The sequence below is a fragment of the Thunnus maccoyii genome, chromosome 12 (genome assembly GCF_910596095.1).
Source record: "Thunnus maccoyii chromosome 12, fThuMac1.1, whole genome shotgun sequence".
Taxonomy (NCBI): domain Eukaryota; kingdom Metazoa; phylum Chordata; class Actinopteri; order Scombriformes; family Scombridae; genus Thunnus; species Thunnus maccoyii.
The window spans coordinates 751,700-775,139 of NC_056544.1; the positions used below are offsets into that span (position 1 = coordinate 751,700).

The 23,440-nt window shown below is 38.4% G+C and overlaps 1 protein-coding gene across 1 annotated transcript in view; it reads right to left on the minus strand.

Annotated features, from left to right (window-relative positions):
* The window catches only part of cntnap2b (contactin associated protein 2b), a 66,783-nt gene extending 44,450 nt beyond the window's left edge, over positions 1–22,333 (minus strand). The window contains exons 1-7 of the mRNA XM_042428747.1: positions 21,904–22,333; positions 5,846–5,956; positions 5,396–5,589; positions 4,987–5,134; positions 1,045–1,248; positions 685–869; positions 272–415 (exon numbers count right to left, since the gene is read on the minus strand). Coding sequence (XP_042284681.1) covers positions 272–415; positions 685–869; positions 1,045–1,248; positions 4,987–5,134; positions 5,396–5,589; positions 5,846–5,956; positions 21,904–21,988 — 1,071 coding nt within the window. The 5' untranslated portion in view covers positions 21,989–22,333. The remainder of the gene's footprint in view (positions 1–271; positions 416–684; positions 870–1,044; positions 1,249–4,986; positions 5,135–5,395; positions 5,590–5,845; positions 5,957–21,903) is intronic.
* Positions 22,334–23,440: the final 1,107 nt, after the last annotated feature.

The following is a 23,440-nucleotide window of genomic DNA, read 5'->3' on the forward strand; positions in this document are numbered from 1 at the left end:
TATCACTACAGGTGAAATATTCACCTTTTTGAAATAGTTACCACCAAGTGGCAAGCAAAGATGGAGTTTATACATATGAAATTACGAAATAAATGTTCGTAAAAACCCACTATTTGTGTTTTGCTGAATAACGTATTTGTATTCGGGCACACCTTAGTGGGCACATGCGCACGCACACACACACACACACACACACACACACACACACACACACACACACACACACACACACACACACACACACACTCAGAGGCATAGAAAGTTGTCTTACAAAGCTGGAGGTGTCCACCTTGTTCCTGCGGACCAGGTTAGTGATGTTGTCTCCGTTGTAGGTGATTCCCTCCATACAGCCCACAAAGTTCTGTCTGCCTCCTGAGCTTGGCTTTGCTGATACAGGCAACCCTCCAAAACTGATCTGAGGACACACAGCAGAGTGGACAATATGGACTGAACATTGGTCCTACTACTTTGAGCAACATGCACTCACTGTCAGGAATTCATAACTAGCTTTCAGTTACAGCTGGAATCCAAATCTATTTGCTTAAATACATTTTCTTTCTGTCTATCTTATTAATAGTAATGGTATACTCATTTTCTATTTGTGTTTTTAAGTACAAACATCCCAGTGACATGAGGCTAAGATGATGAAAATGCCTGATAGTATGACCCATAGGGAGTCTTTACCTCATAGTCCAGGTCCAGGTGGTCAAACTCTCCATTGGTCCTGAACTGCTGAACGTGGTGATCCAGAGTGAAGTTGACATTCCTACGGTAACGCTCTATGACAACTGAGTGCCAGTGGTCATCATCCAGTAAGCTCCCACTGGTCACAGAGGTGTGACCCTGGATGGAACCATACTGGTTACTGCCTGGAAAGAGGAGTACATCACAAATGCAGGAGCAGATTGTCAATGTTTATCATGTCATTTTTAGCAGTAGATAATAGTCCTTAAAATCAACAGAATAGAAGAGGCTGCCTCTGGAAAACACTGGAAATAGTGCTTTTGCTGTCCTTGAAATCACACAGATTTCATGGAAACCTACCTAGGTTGATGCTGAGCCGCAGTCGTGCCCCACGGAGCTCCAGGGAAATGTAGTCTCCCTGCTGTCCCTCTCCATGGAGCAGCACCCCATCTCCTGCCGTGGTTCTAAACTTCAGAGAGATGACATCCCTCACAATCTTCATCTTTTTACTCCTGAGGCGGTATGAGATGATGCCATGGCCGTCGAAACTGATCACATCTGCCCCTGGGAGACAAAACAAAAACAAAAACTAAATGATATATTCTGCCAATAGAGGAGATCTTCAGCTGGGATCCAGGACTGTCAAATCTGGTTGCTGTGCTGGCTTCTTGGCACAAGTGAAATTAGTTGTTTTGTGTCCCAAATTTGTTCAGTGCCCATCATAGCTGTAAGCAGGACATGAAATACGCTCTTACAGTTGGGGGATTCCTTGCGGTACTTCCAAAACAGAGTAGGCCTATATCAGACACACATTCTGAGTAGCTAAAACCACACAATTATCCATTGTATATGCCACAAACAGCATGTTAGTGAAAAACAAGTTTTATCTCCCAACTAGAGTACTGCATAGGTCCAGTTTGCAAACCTGAACCTGTCCCACACCAAAAAAACTCAACACACACAGATCCATTACCTTCAATTATCTGTAAATCAACTCCTGAACAGATCCAAACTCTTACTATAGACCAGGGGCCATATTCACAAAGAATCTTGTCTTACCACTAGGACTCCTCCTAAGTAACGCTAAAAATTAAGACCAATTTGCAAAGCTGCTGAGAGCAAATTTAATTTAGGACCTGAGAGAACTCCTGATCTAAGAGAAGGGGCGAGGTTGACCCTGTCGCTATGGATGACATCATGTTTCATTGATGCACTTACTATCTCCACAGTGATTGGCTGACAGCTGTGTCAGTGAATGTTAATGAAAATAGTCATGAACACATAGCAGCGTGATTAGATAGATTAGAACAGGATGGATAGATGGATATATAGTACAGATAGATTTCATAAATGAAACAAAGTAAAATACTGACTTGTCCAGTAGATTGTATCTGACATCAAATACCATCTACATGCTGGTACTGAGATGTTTTTTTTTTCCATTTGACTGAAAAAGATCTTCACTTATTGATCTGATAAATATACAGTAGAGCCTATTTTACCAGGTAATCCAGTGATAGACATGTGTGGGGCATTTGTTGCAGTTGGTGATTAGTTAATGTTCACTTCAACTCTCAAAAGTGTGAAGAGTGTATTTTGGTGTGATGTGTAATTCTGACAGACAACGGTAATATCATAAGTCCTTAGGTGCCAAACTGAATTTCTGATGTTATTCTGTTGTTTTAATATTTTGGTGCATTGATTGAATCCTTATTCCTGCCATCAAAATATACTTTACAAAGTTCAGTATCATTGAATTTTTCCAAAGTCCTGATTCACCTTGTGAGCAGGTCTTAGTGATTTAGGAGTCCTCTGGACTTCCTCTTACTTCTCTAAGACTAATAAGCTACTTTTAGCGCTAAAATGCTTTGTGAATTAGTCTTAGTCAAAAACACAGCAGCTACTTTTAGCGTCTACATTTGACAAAGCATGTTGGAGTTTTAGACTTGACTTGAATTTTTAGATCTGAATTGAGCTTACTGGAATAGAACAACTTGAACATAGCTTTTGAATATTAGGCATGTGAATTTTATATCTGAATTTAATTTAGCAATTTTGCACTGAATGTATGAATATTACCTAATTTTCATACATGCAAATGGCACAGGCGCATCATGACGCTATTGGCTTGGTAGCACAGTCTGCAGTGCATTTCAACCTTTGCAGGTGCTTTGTGAATTACATGCTATCTTTTTGTCCCATTTGTGCAGGTTTAGCGGTCGCAAAATCCATACAATCCTATTGTGGATTTTGCCCATAGAATCTTTCTCAATTAATATTGAGCCATGTCATCTAATAAATCACTCCGTGTGTGTGTGTGTGTGTGTATCAAATCTTGTACTATGGCCATATAAACGGGATGAAGACGGGGTTATCAAACTGGACTACATTTATTCCCTCATGTAATCCCTGCACTTGTCACTTTCATATATTTCATCAAACTGGATTTTGGACTGTGCATTGCTTCAGCCTCCACTGTTACATAATTGAATTATTTGTGCATGTCAGATTTAATTGTTGCTCTTGTCACCTTTATACATTTCATACACTTCATTTCTTTGTCCATAGCACAGTCCATATTTCCTTTGTACAGTCAATATTTCACAAGTTTTATATCCCATTTCATAACTATTATACAACTATTCCTTTCCGTAAATAGATTTTTAAAATTTCAATTTAATTTTAATATTACTTTGTTTAATTCATTATTATTATTATTACCTTACTTTTGTCTATTTTTACGCTTCTGTGTTGTGTTTTTTGGGAGCAAACACCAAGACACATTCTTTGTGTCCTTGCATTGGCTAATAAAACAGATTCTGATTGAATGGGCCACTGTATGTCATGCTGACATAAAATCCCAAAACCAAGAATCATAAAGGTACAGAAAATCTCCAGGGTTGTGTAAACAGTAGCCTATGCATGTGTCAGTATTTGATGACCTGGCATTGAGAACGGTTTGGTCTTTTCAGTCCTTACCCTAACCCTAACCCTAACCCTAACCCAAGCATTTCAGGCCTTCCTCCAAGCTTGTAATAATGCCCCAGATTTTCAGAAGATTTGTAATCTCTGAAGGTGTCACTATTTCCACTAAAAAAGAAAAACAGAAAAACAAACAAAAAACTTTATTCTATATATTGGGCCTTCAAAGTGCTCTTTGAAACGGCCTGGGATGGCTTGGGTCCATTAAATGAGAAAATTAATACTTTGTCATAGAGCTAAACCAAATACATTGTTGGAAAGGTCTCAGCCTGGAGAGTAACATATGTCAGTATGAAGATCCTACATGACTCCTGCTTTGAAATACTGACCTTTTGAACCTTGACCTCAGTGAATGTTTGAAGGCTTATAATTCAGCAACAAAAGGGGCTGCAGACATGGAACCAACTGTTATAGAAAACTCTTGACCTCAGCTATCATGTGAGCATAATCAACAACTGGGGGCACTGTCAAATATGGGTAAAATATGGTTACAATTAATTTTCATCCATTTAACAATTAGATATTTAAAATCTGATTACACAAATGTGTTTACCATCCCCCTTAAACTCCTCAGTGTACTCTCAATTCAGTATTTACAACTTCCAATTCCAGGAAAAACACCAATATTTCTAAAAAATTACAATTCCCTAGAGCCGTGCCATGCAGCTTAATACAAATCAGCACCACAATTGTAGTTCTTCCAGTTTGCAAAGTAGGGTTGTAAATAGGGTCATAAAAAGATATATCTACTGAATATATCAAATATCTAGTATCTAGTAGTATAACTAGTAGTGCTGATCTAGTAACTACACTGCATCTAGAGGATCTATGTTAAGAAAAAGTAAAGATGTTGGTTTATTTCAGATATAACATTATTTCTCAGAATCAAAAGAAAAAACTGGTGGCCTTAATATTAACCTATTGTATTGTTGAGTTATCAAGGACACTTTCGTGTTTTTGTATTTAGAAATATTAAAGATATAATTAAAAGAAAACCTTAACTTGATGACAGTGAGGAACATACTTCAGCAGCAAGTCAAAAGGTCAAAAAAACATAGGCATCTCACAATTTTAGAGTCATTATTGTGAAACTAATACATTTTGTGCTGTGGGCCAACGTAGCTATTTTAATGTGAGACTGGGTTCTCAGATTTGCAAGGACCTTTAAATATGCATTCAAAATATGTATACACACACACACACACACACACACACACACACCACCCCAGCCCCACCCCCTGATGAAACATACTGTAGAATGGAATACAGTAGGCTGGCTGGTGGATTCAGGTTTTTCCTCCCTTGCCCACTTGTACTCACAGTATGAGCAGCCGTAGACCTCCAGACGTAGTCCGATGCGTCCCTCACTGCTCCAGTCCAGTGGGATGAAGCGGATGTACTGAGCCAGAATGGCATGCTGCAGCTCATGGCGAACCACACCATCATTGTTCACGTTCCCCTCAAATGTCTGATTATAGATTGAAACACATCCAGTACACGCCTTTCATTGGGTCACTGAGAATTTCAAAGTTATATATGGACATTTATCCCTAACATGCATCTCTGACAAATCATCACTGTCACTGGACTAAGTTGCACTGAATCCAGCAGTATGTGAATGACATAATGGTGTCATTTTTCATGTAAATTGCATTTAATGGTTTCAAAGGATGAAAGGTTTAGATGAGATAAGATGACATTACTATACATAACATACAATGTTCCTTACCCAGATGTTTCCATCCTGTAGATAAGGCCGCCAGTTTTTCTGTGTGTCACTGTAAAGCAGCATATATTTGCTGGTCCAGTCAGAGCTACTGTAGCGACCCTGTGTCGCTACAGCAACCACCTGCTTCCGTGAACCCAGGTCCACCTGTAACCACTGGTAACGGTCTGTGTCCGAGGGTGACCACCCTCCAGCACCTGGTTTTATGGGTGTTATAGGCGTGGACAGGGTGAGAGATGAAGGGAAAAGGAAGTCTTTACAAAACCTATTCCTTTCACCATCATTCATATTCATAAATTTATATAAATCATTTTAAAATTATTGTACACCCTTCTCTTTTTGCATTTGCGTGGCTACTAGCATTGCATATTGGAAGAGATGCAGCACAAACCAGGATCAACATTCCATGCAGCAGTCAATAGTTTGCAAACAAAATCATTACAAAAGGCATACCTTGTTTCCGATTGAGTTTAGCGTAACCAGCTCCATGGTCTCGAGCATACACTGATGAACTGGTGAAGGAGCTGTAGGGGAGAGGAGTGGCCAAACTGTCCTCACACTTCCCTGAACCAAAGACACAAACAGATTCAGAGGTCAGCACATTATCAGTAATGAAGTATGCAGAAGCCAACTGACTTGGTGATTCCCTGACTATTACTCTAACACCACCAGGTCAAAATTTAAATGGTGCAGCACTTTGGTTCATGTACTGTTCAGCCGGCAGCAACAACCCAGGGAGCTGCTGAGGGATCTTGCCAACAAACCGAGGGGCTGGTTCACTGCACCTACAGTATGCTCACATGCCCCCTGCCATTCAGAGAGAGTTAGCTTAATACCCCAGGACACTCCAGGCTAAGTTGTGTGCAGGTCCCCTGGGATGCAAGCCTGACATATCCGCAAAGGTGACAGCTACAAGTGGGACTGAAAGTAATGTCGTGGAGCCTGCCTCTGTGGAAGAACTAACCCAGTTAGTGTGGGCTGCCATACTGCAAGTGGTGCAATGTCCCAGGCTGCACCCATGGGTCTGCTGGGGATGTATACAGCCTATCCACCAGCCCCTTTACTCTCATGAACCAGGGACATGAAACAGGGACCACATCGTCCCCCAGACACTGTGTCCTGACCCCTTGCTAGTGAGGAAGCAGTGTGGCGCACCGAACAAGTGGGGTAGTTGCAACCGGCAGGTGAATTAGACGGAATTAGACAGTCAGCAGGAGAGACTTGTGGTGCTGGGCTGAACCTGGATAGGAAACTGCTGGTATGCCCTTGTGACTGTTGAGGGGACATTCTGCTTCATGCTGGTGGACTCAGGTTCTACAGTTACTCTAATGCGTTGTGTGATGTGATGACAAATAGAACTACAATTTTCTCCACCACAGTGAAAGTCAGTCAGAAAGTCAGAAAGACAGTCATCGGAGATTGGAGTCCCAGAACGGCATCCCACATGCTCTGAAAAACAGAAACCTCCAGGTCCTGCTAGCTGCTGCAATGGATTTTATTTGTGGATTATCAATGCTCAAAGTAAGAATAAACATATTCCTGCATGGTTATTGATTTGATGGTCTGAGCAAAGTTACAGGCAAAGTAAATTTGGTGAACAACAGTTAAGCAAAATTATGTTGCATGGGGATGGGGGTAAAAGCAATTATAGCAGGCCAACATTAGCTAATTACCAACTGCAGTTCCAATTACAGAAAACAGCAAGAGAGCCATAATGTTGTGTTCATGGTAATCTTATTTTTAAAAACGTATCCATGCACTGCCATCCCATCTAATATTAAACTTATTAGTCATAAGTAACATAGTTATGGCTAACTTCTGTACATAAGGCATTAACAATTTTTTCATTGTGTTCAGAAACCAGTCCAATTCAAATGACAGAAAGATGGTTGTACATGTTTTTATTTGGTCCTGTTATTTGGGAGGTTTGGGGAGTGTTTTGTACAATTTCTTGTACTTACTTTTACATACTGGCTTGAATCTACACTCACATTTTCTCAGGTGTGTTGTTAAAATATTCTAAGTATGTAAAAAAATTGTACTTTGATTATACTCAAAATTGTGCTGTCTGTACTTAAACTATGCTACTTTTGGCATACTTACATTGTACTCAGTGTTTTCCCTAGGTTGACTGGTGGGGGGGGGGGGGGGGGGGGGGGGGGGGGGGGGCAAAAAGATGTTAGATGATACGGAACAGATTGAACTCAGCCACACATTTCTCCGTTCTCTATTTAGTGTCTTCAGGTTAGGCTAACCCATTTTTGCTAATTTTGGAGCTAACCCCCTTAACTTTTCCAGCTCTTGGGGAAACAACTGACGAGACTTTTTACTAGACAACTTACTGCTAACTTTTTCCTCTGTTCTGCTCGCATTCACTGTCACTTTTCTGTCGCTTGCTCTCTCACTACGCACATGTTACGCACTGCCCTATTCCTTAAAAGGAGCTATGCTGCCAAGAGTTTCCGAGGCAACAACACAGAGGTTAACTCAGGTTTCAGTACAGCGCTGCACAGACCACAGACCTGCCAAATGCTACTGATTTCCAAATGAATGGGTATTTGGCATTATTTTTGGCATGAAAAAAATATTTTTTTGGCCTAGCAGGGGTTCTCGTTAGCCTGGCGGTCCGTGGAAACACTAGGGGTAACACTGGTACTAATGTACTAATGTAGTGTGGGCGTTCAGAGAACATCGGAGGGGGGGCGCTGGAACCAATATTTTTGAAAGGGGCAGCACTGAGGTGTTCTTGTGCGGCATTTGTGTGTGTCTGTTTGAATGCCAGTTTAGTCCTACATTTGAATGCACATTTTTATAATTTTATCATAAGATTTCAGGGATTTCCTATGTTTTTTCACAATGCTGTCAAGTCTATTTTCCTCCGTTTTACACATGACTACATTCCAATGTGTGTATTGGGCTCGCTTCCAAAACGCAGGTGACCTACACTCAACACTGTACTTGACTCGGGGAGCTCTCGCTGATGCTGCTCTGCTAAATATGCTTTCTGTGTAGACACGGGGAAACTATGCTGAGTCTCTACTACGTTTTACTGTCATTTATGGTCTCGCTATCTTCTCTGTCCTCTCCTCTGCTCTATTTGTCGGTGTTTTATGTTTAGCTTAGTTTGTAACATATATTAAAATTTGGCAAATTCCTGTAAACTTAGCTACTGGCTATACTTAGCTACTGGCTCAAACAGCCCCTCCTATCAACCAGCAGCAGAAGGAGGAGGACAGGAGGAATGCCTGATAGTGACTGATGTCTGTGTTCTTTATTCTTTCTAAACTTCTCTCATTATTTTAATGTTAGAAATACAATTTATTTTACTGACATTTGTGATTTTTTAACAGTGAGATATTATTGGATTTATATGGCGACTTTGCTGATGGAATCAAACAATATTTGTCATATTTAGAATATAACTCTATTGTAATCCTGTTCTAAATTCATTCTTTAAAAAAAAAAAAATTGGTCATTTAAAATAAACACTTTTTTAGTAATTTAAAAGAACCGATAAGTGTTGATAAAGAACACGACCAATAAGTGTAGGCCTATGGATAAGATAAAGATAAAATTTTAACCATACCCGTCCCTACAACTGGCTAGTGGCTACAGCCTGACTATGGGAGGATGAGAAAATCGCTGTTCAAATCCATGCACTATAAGCCTGTTTTACATATGTCTTGTGATTATTATTTTTTAATGGCACATAATGCCATTTAATGGTGCGTTTTTTAAAATGAATATTATAATGATAATAGTACAAAATTATGTGAAAATGCATAGTTTATGATCAAATAACATCAAATTTTCTTGGGGGAGGACCCCTAAACCCGTGACTAAAACTCCTGTGGGCTTAGCCTTTGACCTGGTGATTTTATTTGACGGTCTCTGCCAGACTGCTGCAGGTATGATTATTTAATCAACTGGATAGCATTGTAAAACAACAACTCCAGAGCCTGAGTGATAACAGCATGGTCCGGCATTGACACCTTCTCCGGCTGTTATTATATTATATTACTAGTCATCTCTATTGTTATTATTGTTGTTATTGTTAGTATTGTTGTTATTATGCTTCCCTGTCCCCCCCCTCCCCCTTTACTCTTTCTTTCTCAACCCAACCAGTCAAGGCAGATGGCCAGCCACCTAGAGCACGGTTCTGCTTGAGGTTTCTTGCCGCTTCCGTTTGCTCATGGAGGAATTGTTGGGTATGATTTGGCACTATATAAATAAAATTAAATTGAATTGATTGATTTCTATTCACATGGCTTTTTTGCTCCCTGGGAAACTAATGATAATGATATTCCAACTGCCCAGTTAAACAAATCTGTTATTTGGCATCCAATGACATGCTTTTTTAATGACATAACACAGAAAAATAATCAATATTAATACTGAGGGAAGACAATTAGTCTACATTTTAACTGATGGGGGCAGTAAGGAAACAGGATAATGGATAGGGGGGCACTGGCCTAAAGAAAGTTGAGAACCTTTGTACTAATGTTTTAATGATATACAGTACCAGCCAAAAGTTTGGACACACCTTCCCATTCCCTTGAATGAGAAAGCGTGTCAAAACTTTTGACCAGTACCATATAATTAGTTCAATTTCAAATATACTAAACTGCACCTTGGGCTCAACTGTGCTATTTTGAGACACCATTAAGTTTCATGTCAGCATGTTTATGTTTTGATAATAAACGTATGACACACTTAATTTCGAATTCATTCATATTGTACTTCTAATGTATTATTTTACATATTTCAATTATAAACATATAGTATTTATTGTATATTAAAAGTATATTGATAGTTGTCCTAAAGGTGGATTTAAATATACTTAAACGCCACACAAAGTACATTTCAAAATATGTATTTAAGCACACTTGATTACAGCTTAATGGTGTCTCAAAATAGCATGTAAAGTATATTTCAGTGAATTTTTAATTGCTCTAATTCTACTGTATGTCATTAGTATATTAAGTACAATGTTAGTACCTTGAAAATAGCACACTTTAAGTACATAAATCATGAGTGGACATGGACATATACTTAAATTATGTGCAGATGTGCAGTGTACTTTCTTTCCTGGGACAGTATTCTACAACATGTGCCACTTTATATCTTATTGCACCGTTTAAAACAAGGACACAAAAACCAAATAATCTCCCCTGGCTCAATGACCACACTCAGGCACTAAGAAGACAATGGAGGGCCATCAAGTTAGAATCGACACATATCACCCTCAAAAACCTAATGTCAATTTACCAGAATGCAGTAAAGGATGCCAGATCAGCTTACTTTTCAGACTTAATCTCCAGAAACAATCATAATCCAAAAGTTCTCTTTGCAGTCATTAACTCTGTTATTCATGACACCTCCACCTCTTCTCCTGATTCAGATGTTCAGCTCTCTAACAGATTCCTTACTCATTTTATTAGCAAGGTGGAGATCATCAGGTCCCAAATCCAGCCTGCTTCCCACATTCTCTCCATTCAACATCATAATCCGGCCTCTTTTACCCAATTTCAACCCATTACAATGGGTTACAATCACCACCAAGCTGCTCAAGGAGGTATTTCCCACAGTTAGTCCTGTTATCTTGCACATTTTTAATAATTCCCTGACCTCCGGTTCTTTTCCAGATAGTTTTAAGCATGCCATTGTCCACCCTTTACTTAAAAAACCTAATTTGGACCCTCTGTCTTTAAGCAACTACAGGCTTATCTCCAAACTGTCTTTTTTATCTAAGGTTCTGGAGAAAGTAATTTCTTCTCAATTGATTTCTTTTAAGAATCGTTATAGTGTTTTTAACTGCTTCCAGTCTGGTTTTAGAGCATTTCACAGTACCGAGACAGCCCTTGTTAAAGTAACTAATGACGTACTTTTAGCTGCAGACAGAGGTGACTGCTTGATTTTAGTTCTTTTAGACTTAAGTGCTGCATTTGATACTGTCGATCACAGTACCCTCCTAAATCGCCTAGAGAACTGGGTGGGGATCAGGGGCCCGGCTCTTACTTTATTACAATCATAGCTCCTCAATAGAACTTTTTCTGTTGCTCTGGGTAACTCCACCTCCATGATAGCGCAGTTGAATTGTGGGGTCCCTCAAGGCTCAGTTCTTGGGCTCCTTCTGTTCTCCATATACATGCTGCCCCTTGGCCAGCTTATTCAGAATCATGATGTGCAGTATCACTTTTATGCTGATGACACACAGCTATACTTACCATTAAAACCCTCGGATCCTAGCAGCCTAGTCAAACTTAAATCATGCCTCTCTGACATTAAATCCTGGATGTCCCAGAATTTTCTTAAATTCAATGACAACAAAACCAAGGTCATTCTATTCAGTCCACCAAATTTTGTAAGCTCTTTTAGAGCAAACCTTGCCGATCTGTCAATGAATATTACACAGGCTGCTAGGAATCTGTGGGTCATATTTGACTCCAACCTCTGTTTTGAGAATCAAGTCAAAAATGTTGTGAAGTTGTGTTTTTACCAGTTGAAGATCATCTCTAAAATTAGGTCATTTTTATCTTTTGCTGATCTTCAAAAAACTATACATGCTTTTATTTATTCTCGACTCGACTATTGCAACGCACTTTATTCAGGTATCAGCCAGGGCTCCCTTCACCGTCTCCAGCTGGTCCAAAATGCTGCTGCTCGCCTCATTACTGGGACAAAAAGGTATGAGCACATCACCCCTGTGCTTGCCTCCCTACACTGGCTCCCAGTTAGCCTTCGTATTGATTTTAAAATTTTATTACTTACCTTTAAGGCATTAAACGGCCTTGCTCCCAGTTATGTATCTGCACTACTGAACTGGTATGTGCCCCCTTGACCCTTAAGATCCGCAGATGGAGCCCTGTTGGTCATTCCCAGGTCACAGCTTGTGACAGAGGGTGGTCGAGCTTTTGCTGTCAGAGCCCCCACTCTCTGGAACTCCTTGCCCACTGAACTCAGACACATTAGTTTCTTTTAAAACTCGTCTTAAAACTTTTTTCTTTGTGAAAGCTTTTGGAAATATCTGATATGTTTTAATTACTGTTTTTACACCTATTAATTGATGTTATCTTATCTTATTTTTTATCATTATTTTATTCCTGTGCATTCTATTGTCCTATTATTACTATTATTGTGCATCTTCTATTTATTACTATGTACTTCTGCCTTTACCTCTTTGTTCCTCTTTGCTTATTTTATCTGCCTTGTTGGTTTTACTTTCCTTTGTAAAGCACTTCATAACATTGTTAAGAAAAGTGCTATATAAATAAAATTTCTATTATTTATATGTCTGTTACTTTACACAGAGCAGATTCAATTCTGTACCATAAAGGTTATACGTTTGAACGAATGTAGTGGTGTATTAAAATTTCACTGCTATTGGCAAAACATTACATATCACAAGCTGAAGGGTGAAATACTATAACAAATAGTCTTTAAAATCACCTAAACAGCCCTTCAATAACCAATAAATTAACAAATAACATGAGTGTTACTTTGCTTTTGATCAGTGCTATCAGTTAGCAGCTTAACTGATTTTTTAACCTTATAATCGGATAGATTCTTACCATAAGCATGTGTCTGTGTGTGTGTGTGTGTGTGTGTGTGTGTGTGTGTGTGTGGATGTATAGGTTGGCCTTTGTTCTCGACACATTCATCAGAATTGATAAGAGGAGGATGACGAGGAGTTTGGGGGGGAGGGGGGAACTGTGTGTGTGTGTGAGAGTGACAGGTGCAGGGCCTGGTAATGAGCCTGCCTCCTCATATGCATTACAAAACAAGAAGCCGGGGATGTACTAATCACTTTAAAGGAACAAGAAAGAAATTATCTGCTTGACAATAAACCTGCAAAACAACCTCAACACCTCACTCATAGCCAGTCTCTCTGAGAAAAAAAATGTTATTTGATCATTTCAAATATATTGCCCCTCCTACTATCTGTACGAATTTGGGGCACACATCTAGGAATCTGACTTTGTTTTGTTATTCGAAATAATATGTAACTGAGTGTTTGCAACATACCAAGCACACAGTTGAAAAGTGGAGCAGTGGATTTTTTTTGGATGGTTCGAGAAGTTTGCTTATTCTATGCTCATGTTCTTATTTTCCACCATGCAAACTTGTCACTATTAAAAACCATTGTACGTGACATAAATTTAAGCTCATCACAGCCATTGTACTCCATGATGGCACAAACTGCAAACGTTTGCAGCCACCTTTTAAATCTATATGGTGTGAATCAAGGCATACATGATAGTAAACTAAATTTCTTTGAATCTTCGACAGTTGTTCAGACAAAACAAGACATTTGAAGATGTCACCATGGGCACTAAGAAATTGTAACCAGCATTTTTCACTATTTTCCTATTCTTATAGGCAAAACAATGGATCAATTAATCAAAAAATAATTGCTATATTAATCAATGAAAATAATGGTTAGTTGCAGCCCTAGTGTGAATGAAAAGAAAAGAAGAATGAAAATCAAAAGACAGATTTTGGGTGATATCATCCCTTAACTCTATTACTGTGGTTGCCTCTACTTTTTCTAATGAAAACTTGCATGAAGTTGCATTTTTGGACAACCATACTACAAATGAACAAACACACTTCAACATGATCACATTTCACTATCGTACATAAACATGAAATGGAACCCCAGTGTGCACTCCAGTCCAGTCCATATTCTAATCAACGTTTTATATCACATCATCTGTTTCAAGGCAGATAGCATTGCTCAATGTCCTGATAGTGTTTAGTTGCAGTAGTGAGGATGTGTCATCTGGATCCTGTGTGAAAGAGGATCTCGTGGCAAGTCATGGTCAAAGTTTTCAGTTTCTACCAATGTTCCCCTTAATGTTTCTACAGATGCAATTCTGATGCCACTCTCTGCAGTGAGACTTTAAGCCTTACATAATTTTTTAAAAATTATTGTAGTTCAAAGTTAGACACCTCCTCATGCCCACCTGGCACAACACAATCCAGTCATACAGTCTAATTTTGTGTCTATGGTAATAGACACAGAATAATAGGTAAAAGTGTGTTTTTAATCTAGAAAACATGTTGCTGAACAGAAACATTAATCAGTAGAATGAAATGTCTGACTGTACTATGTATTTCCCTTTTTAATGGTTGTTCAGCACCTACAGTAAAGGACTGAACAGCTGATCTGTGAAAAAGCCCAGTAAGATCTGCAAAGGAACAAAAGCTATCTGTGAAATTGTGCTCTATACAAAAATAGACAAAGGGAAATGACATTTCAATAAGGTCTGGGATGGAAAACAATGATGGAATTAGTTGCAATGACATTAAACTGGTGAATGAAAATTTGAGTATTCTTTCAAAAACATGAACTAATCACATTCTAGGAAGCCACTGAGGATGCTGAACTATAAACAAGCAGAACCCAAAAACTCACAAAGAGCTAAATCTATTCAAATCAACGTGACACTGAGAAAAACATTGTTTTGTTCTGCTTTTCAAAAAGAGGAAACATGTTTTTTTTCTTTGTGTGGAGGTATTTTATGACCCAGTTAGAGGTAATCCTCATCAGGTCTGTGAAGGAGAGTCTTCTCTTTTGTGTAATGGATTTAAGAGGCAGCCTCATGTTGAAAGTTGTGCTGTTCCAGGATAAAGGGATAAGATGAGATCATAAGCAGAGCGACCACAGGGGCAGAGGGAGCGACTGCCCCAGGCCCTGGGGACGTAGCACACAACCAAACTGGGCAGTGCAGCAGCAATAGTAACTCTCTCTACTTTTTTGTATTCATTCTCTATGGTAGTAATTATGTTGTAGGCAACTTAAGAGAACCAACTTACCATTACCAACATTATCATATTCTTTGACACATTTTCTCTTTCACAGGATGTCCATTTACAAGCCTCAATGAAATTTAAAAATTAAGTTCCAGTTGAAGATTGAAGAAACTGGAGCAGGATATAAGTACAGTGGAAACAGCTTATAATGATCACATCTGTCCGGTTCAAATATCACTATAAGCAGATTATTATTATAACATTATATATAACATTTTGTTTTCTTTATTTGTCATACAGAATACCATCTAATTGACATTTGTATATTTATTAGCCTATATGAATATAAAGTTACTGAATTTTATTGACTGTTTCAAAATACAGTACAGCTGTTTCAAACACAGTGTGCGCACATTTTTGAAGCAGCGGGGGTTCTGACTTTTGCCAATGACAAGTTCCTTATTTTCCCCGGCAACAGAACAGGCGATGATAGTGGTGAAATTTACTTAAATTTCTTCCCCCCCTTTTATTGTCATAAGCTTCAAGGAGACTACATTTGTCATTGAGAGGAAATGACTCTCTGTCTCTGTCATGATTTCAGTGTGCACGCAGCAGCAGCCGCTTATCATGGAAGTGAAGTACAAAAATAGATTTACGTAGTTTAAAATGTTTTTCCATATGTTGTCATGTATGAAAAGTCCAAAAATGAACACTGTAGGCAGACTACTTGATTTCAATAGGCGACTTATTTAAACAGCATAAATAGTGTATAGGAACAATTCCGTCCCAAGCATTTTGATCCATATAAGCAGCTGATCACTGTAATTGTGATCACTATAAGCAGTTACCACTATATATATTTAAACACAGCAGAAGGTCAAGGTTTGGACTTTATTTAATTTTCTTTTTGTCTTCACAGCTTGAACAAAATGAGTGGATGAATAAATAAATAACTTCATAATAACGCTGGCACACTTTTATTTCTTAAATTATAAATGCTAAGCTTTTAAATAAATGGGGTTCACTCCAACACAGAAGTGACCATGAATAAAATGGGGATTTACTGAAGTATTTTTGTAAAAGTCCCTCACAGTTCTTCTATTTTATATTTCCGAACACGGAGTGTCGCGAGTGCATCAGAGCTCTTACTTAAATTAGCAAGGCTTGTCAAAATAAGCCAGGCTATCCCGTTAGCCAGCTTGATGGAACACCCCCTCAGGTAAGACACTACTTTAATATAGTAAGATAGAGACATGCATACAGTAACTAAGGATAGCAAGCACCTAATTATACAATAGAATACAAGTCAAAGTTATTCGACAGTCCATATCAAAAAAGGAGAGGGGGGAGAAATATGAGAGAGATGGGAGACAGAATTTGGCCTGGAAATAGCTAAATAGCTAGGGAAGATCGGAATAGTATATAGAGTACCAGTGCAAGGTCCTAGTGAGAGTTCTGTTGGAAGAACAAAACCTTATACTTTGTTACCCTTAAGTTGAAATTTATACAGGCACAAAACCAGAGCTGGAACAATATGTTTTTAAAAATAGTCAGTGAATTTGATATTTTTTGGGTTTGTCCTTTAAATAACAAGACAATTGTCTCTTCTTATATATATTTATATAAGAAGAGACACTTGCTTACACTTCATGAGAATAATAATTCACCACATGCAGAAACTAAATAAAAAACAACCAAACAAAAAGATAGAAATCAAGCTGTCACATTGATTTACTATCCGTATTAAATAATTACTTACACCATCAGTTTAACATCTCTCTATATAAAGCAAAGAATCTGTCTGTCAGTATGTATGTATATTTGTCCTTAGCGTATCTCGAGAACCGTTCATCGGATCTACTTAATACCTGGCAGGTGGATTGTTGAGGAAACGAGAAAGTGCAGTGTCAATATGTGAAGTTATTTGGATGAGCGGTTCTCGAGAAATATATAAAAATACCTCATAAATCTGATAGGTTGATTTGCTTCTTCTTCTGCCTGTGAAGTTAACAAATGGAAATACAGACAGTGCCACTCTGCCATTGCATCCCATATTGTGGTTGGAGTTGGGATTACATCCATAGTGTTAATGACTTGAAAACGTTTAAGAGATTTAAACTCTACTATTAGTGCTGGATGTCTCAGGCACGTTCAGAAATATATAAAAACACCCCATAAACAACATTGCCTCTGCTTCTTCTTCTGCACATGGATTCAATGAGTAGAAATACCGACAGTGCTAGTCTGCCATTGCAACCCACATTATGGTCAGAGATGGGATTACACCTGTAGTACTGTAGTACTACCATAGAGAATGAATTGAAAAACTTCAGAGAGTTAAGCTCTATTTCCGTTCCTCACACGAGGGAATTTTGTATGCATGTTCAAGACATAGTGCAGGATGTCTCAGGCATGTTTTGAACGAACACTACAGTTCATCCGATCAGCGTCTGCTCAACTCAAAATTGTAGTATCCAGATATTCTACATGTGAGGTGTTTAGGGAGCATCGGTAAAGTGTAGTGTCTACCAATAGTTTGCATGAGAGGCGTCTAGGGGAGGAGCACAATTCTCTCTAGTATTGAGAAATTGGCCTGTTGCAAACAGGCACATTTTGAACAGGCACTGCACTAGTTGAATCAATTGCAGGTGTTACTTCCCAAGGCTGAATCTTTTTTTTAATCACTCTCTGCCTCCTCTAATAATAACTCATCTGTTTTACCCTTTCAATTGTGAAATTCTTAGGGTATTGGGTTAAGGGTATTGATAGTGAGACCAGTTCACAGCTCATTAGTCCATTTCATTATTGTGCTTATCTGTGTGGCATAGAAATAATTACAGAAGTCTGGAAGTGCTAATCTATTCTAATTTTCTTTATATTCTATTTAATATTTTAAGTTTTTTCCTTTGTTATTTCAAATAAAGTTAGTTATCATTGAATTCCGCAATTTAAAGCTTACTGGGGGGATCGCAATTGGTGGGGCTGAAAAAAGAACTGTGGGAGAACCATAATTTTAATTGTGTCTACTATAAAAATAGAGTTGTTTTCCACCTGGTCATATATAGTATATAGATTCTCATAATTTACCTAGTAGATTTTACATATTTTGTTTTACTCCGTTTCAACTTATATCTAAAGTTTTCATTAGTTTTAGAAGTGAAAGTTCAGGAGAAGTAATATATAAAATGACATTGTCAGCATACAATGCTAACTTTTGACATCAGACTGTCGTCCAAAGAAAATATATCAGGATTAGTAGTTTCTACAAGAGCCCCAAAACAACATACATTTACGTTCATGACAGAAGCCATCTAGCAGCGGTAGTAATTATGACAAGAGCAAGACAGACAGACCAAGCTCAATGTTTATATTCAAATCACTTGACATTTTATATCTGTCTTCCAATACTTTCATACATAGTTCAGTCTCTGTCTTTACTTAAGTTAGTTTCATTCAATTTCCTTTTGGAAATTCTCTGTGTGTCTGTGGCAATTGTTAGACAAATAAAATAAATACAAAGGACATTACAGTTAAACAAACAGCATAATTCTCCATAGTATCTGGCAGTATAATGCCCCATAATGTCACGACTTTCAAAAATCAAATACAATGAAATGCATATGACAACTCTCATTTCAAAATGATTTGTTTAACAGAGATTTGGAATATGAAGGATCTCTGAGCATGGTAGAGCCTTAGGACCTTCGTCCTGATGGTCAAAACTTATATTCACCATAGAGAGGATGTGATACATCACTGATGATACTGAAGGTCACTAAGAGTTGTCATACTGTGTTGACCTTCAATCTTACTAGACATGTGAAAAATTGACAGATTTACTGATGAATATCTTATTATTGCTTCTCCTAAGGTGGCTTTCGTTCCTTCACATCATGTTAAACTGTTAATTTGTTATGTATCATTTTATTTCAGATAATCCTTGAGACTTTTTTGACATTGTCTTTAAAACCTAGGCTACATCTTGTACAAGGGCAGTGAGGGCATCATTCATTCTCCTAAAATTATTTTATAATCATTCATTATTTTATAATCACAACACATCTATCATTTCTAACTCCTTACATGATATCCTTAATCTCTTGGCAGTTTCCTGACTCTTATGTTCAGTTGTCTCTTCTAAACCCTATTTTCTTTGCATCAGCCACTATAGGATGATAGAGAGAGAGGTGACATGCAAAATGCAAGGGCCCCATCTATAGAACAAAAGGGACATTGCAATTGCACACCTGAATCTTTTTATTCTCTCTGGTGAGGTTTGGGGTCTGTAACAGTTAGTGGTAGCAGGACATAAATGTTTTGTCTTCAGAAGAAGAATGCAGGTGCTGTGACATCTATATTCAAGAAAAAAAACTCCCCTGGCATTGAATCCTGATCTTCCGGCACAGATTAGGTGTATTGGTCTGATGGAGTGGACCTCCAAGGGCCTATCATATCTTACAGGCCTGTTGGTCTCTGTCTCTTTAAAGTCCTTGGAGCAAATTAGAACTGACTTTAACATTCCTCATGAAGATTTTTGCAAATATCTCCAAATTCCGTACTTTCTAGAGTCTCTTTTAAGGAAGAACGGGACCATGGTCTCAGCCAAATCTCTTAAAGGAAAAATTTCAGAGATTTATGCTCTGCCACTGCATTCTGATTCTTCAGTTTATGATTCTCTGAAGCTGTCGTGGGAGTGTGATCTGGGGGTAACATTTAGTTCTGAAGATTGGATCACAATTGAAATGGGATTTTTCCAAAGTGTACTTCAATTTCTTTACATGAACTAAATTTTAAATATTTCATAGGATTTATTTTACACCTATGCACCTCCAGAAAACGTTCCCCAAAAGCACAAACAATAGACAACAATTAATGCACAACACTTGAAGGTATGTTTATCCACTTATTTTGGTCATGTGATCACATCCAGAAATTTTGGAAAGAGGTTCACTCTGTGATCCAAGATGTTACTGGTAAACAGTTTTTCATCGATTTCTCTATCTTAAATTATTCTCTTTTTTCCCTTTCTAGTACCATCCTCATATGTAAGAAGTTATACTCCACTGCATCAGGGGTCTGTCTCAATGGGTCAACACATGTCAACGACCCCCCTTCCTCCTCTCAACCAGGGTTGGACCCTTGTCTGACGCTGCCAGTTTTGGTGAACTGGCGTTACTTCCAGGAATGGAAATTATTTCAGTGATACTGACACTGCATGAAAAATCAAGTGGACCCACATTATATGTGTATCTGCTGTCTGAAAGGGGCGGACTGTGTTTCCTGACAGGCAGTTAGAAGATGAGAACAAATGACAGTTGGTAGAACAGTGAGTAGTTATCAAAAGGTTACATTTTAAAGCTTATTAATATCTCCGAATTAGGCCCTCTATATTATTCAGAGCTGTGAAGTAGTTTGGATCCTACAATTCCCATAATGCAACTCAAGAGCATCTTTCAATAGGCCTTCTCTGCCTGATAAATCAATTTAATTTCCCTATGTGGGATCAATAAATATCATTATTATATTAAGACAGCTCCCTCCAAAACCTCTGAAGAAACTATATGGTTGATTTTTACAGGCTGAGTATTAACCATGACTAGCTAGCCTTCATGTGTAAATTGGTAGAGTGACCCTATAACATAATTTTGTTGCACAGCTAATATTTATTTAAACCCCCTATTTACAGTAGCATTTATGAGCAGTATGTAAACAATGAATACATGATTCATAACACACTGTGGCTAGCTGTATGCAGAGATAAGGACAATTTTAGTGTTTATTGATATATGTGTCAGCAACTCTAACTCAGCATCCATAACTGGTATATAAACAGTTTATACCTGACAAGACAATAGTGTTATCAGGTAACATATTCCTGAACTCAACTATTGTACATGTGCATTAACAATTAATACATGCTTTATAACACACTGTAAGGATTTGTTCCTTTGTAGTCATATATCGATTTATATTATTAAAACTATTTTATACTGTTGAGAAAACAATTTCACATCATGGTACATTTAGTAGCTGTTCTGTAACTTTTGAACACATTGCATGATCTAAGTTATATTGTGGCATCAACTGTTTAAAAACCCACAAATACATTAATAACCACTTAAAACATTGTCTGCTTACAGCTGAATTACAGTGTGTTATAAACCATTTATTAAATGTGTAATTATAACTGCTCATATGGGGGGTTAAATGTGTTACCCAGCAATGTAAGTGTGAACGGATCTTTTTGGATACATTTGTGGAACATCTATGAATGTAATTTTCAGATTATTTTTTTAATTTGTACAACTGATATTAATGTGTTATTGATATCCTGGCAGCATACATTTAAACCAGACAGTCATGTGCACTTAAACTGTTTAATCTCTAAACTGAAGGCTTCATAAACACATACACTCAATGACTGATTCAATCCCTGCTTTAAAATGATGTTGCTCTTTCAGGTTCATGTTTTGCTCTTCAGTAACACAGATGTTGTGGTGATGATGAAACAAGATAGGCAAATGTGTGTCGTCGTTACTGAAACACTGAATTATGATCATCAGCACTGCTGTGGCCTCGAGTCCTGAAGTAGACATCCCTAGCTGCACTGGCCCCAGCAAGAGCAAGCCACCGAATTAGCCACAGTTGCTAGTCTGTGTGTGTGTGTGTGTGTGTGTGTGTGTGTGTATGTGTATGTGTGTGTGTGTGTGTGTGTGTGTGTGTGTGTGTGTGTGTGTGTGTGTTAGCCTACTTACGGGATACTGAGGATGCTGCGCTGAAGGTGCTGATGATGCTACACAGGACCGGCAGCAACAACACGGCCAGATCAGACATCTTCATATTCAGACAATCCGCACAGTCACAGTCACAGAGACAATAGAGCGACTCACTGCTGTTTTCCCACCGCTTGGCTCTTGATGTTTTGGTGATTCACAGCAGAGACGGTGCTTTCTTTATTAACAACGAAAGCAAAAAGCAATGGCTGTCCGCTCGCTGGACCCTGTGCGTATTGTCTTATCTTCCCTCTCCTCTCTTGACGGCCCGCCGAACGGCTCTCAAGCGGGGTTTGATCAACAGCGTCCGAGCAGAACAGAGTGAACAGAACGCGGTTGTGTTGCGGGGGCGTCGAGCTCCAGGGGCATGGTCAGTAATCACACAGGAGCAGTCCAACCGCTGAACTGCAGGGCTAATCAATACACCCCCAGTCTCTGCCACACTTGGTACGGTCCGACCCGCACAACAATACATGGCTGCAATAAATGAGAAAGGGGCACAGGGGAGCAGGAGGGTTAGCAAGAGTTCTTTGGGGGAACACAAGAGAAAGGTGTAAAGATTCAGGGTTTGTCATTAATGGTAGGCTATATGAAAGGTTTGAAAAAATCACACGTTGAATACGTGTTTTAAAATAGAATAGAGGGAATTCACCACCCTCAGACTTTATCTCAGTATAATTTTTATATAATTAAAATATATAATTTTTGCAACTACTTTTGACGTGTTTGCCACTGATCTTTCTCATTATTGAGAACAGACTTTACGTCTACAGTACATCCCCAGGAAAACTTAGTAAAGTGCTTTCATTTACAAAATAAATATAGGGCCAAATCCACAAAAGGATTGCGCGGCTTTTGCGGCCGCTTAAGGGTGAAATGCAACGCAAACTGCTCTGCCAAGCTAATAGCGTCATGGTGCACCTGTTACATTTGCATGTATGTAAATTAGGTAATATTGATACATTCGGCGCAAAATTGTCAGTTTTTTCATTATGAACCAATCTGTGTGCTGAAATGTGGAGAAAAGCCGGAAACACTGGAAACCGCTGCGCTCACTCAATCAGACGCAAAACAAGGGCAAATTGCACTCAGCTGCATCTTTTGTGAATAGGACCTTAAAACGGGGCTGAATGCAGTACAAATGCTGCGCAATTCACAATGCTTTTGATTTGGCCCAAAATGTATTATAACGCATAATTTGACAATTATGGTCACTCAGCGGCACATGGACCGGTAATAATATAAAACGCTGTTGCATTACTTTATGCACCAATTTAATATTTGAAAATGAAAGACAGCCTGTTCATTTGAAGAATAAAGAACAGTTTTATTGTCATTGTAGGTTATAAAACAAAATTATGTGCAGCACCTTTCAGTAAGAGCATAATAAATTATTATTCAATTATAATCATCAATTATTAAAAGCTAAAGGTCTGTCTGCCTATATATTTTGTGTTGACATTGCTGTCTAAAGACAAAGAAGTGGAACCTTTATTTTGAAGAGTACAGCGCAAACATA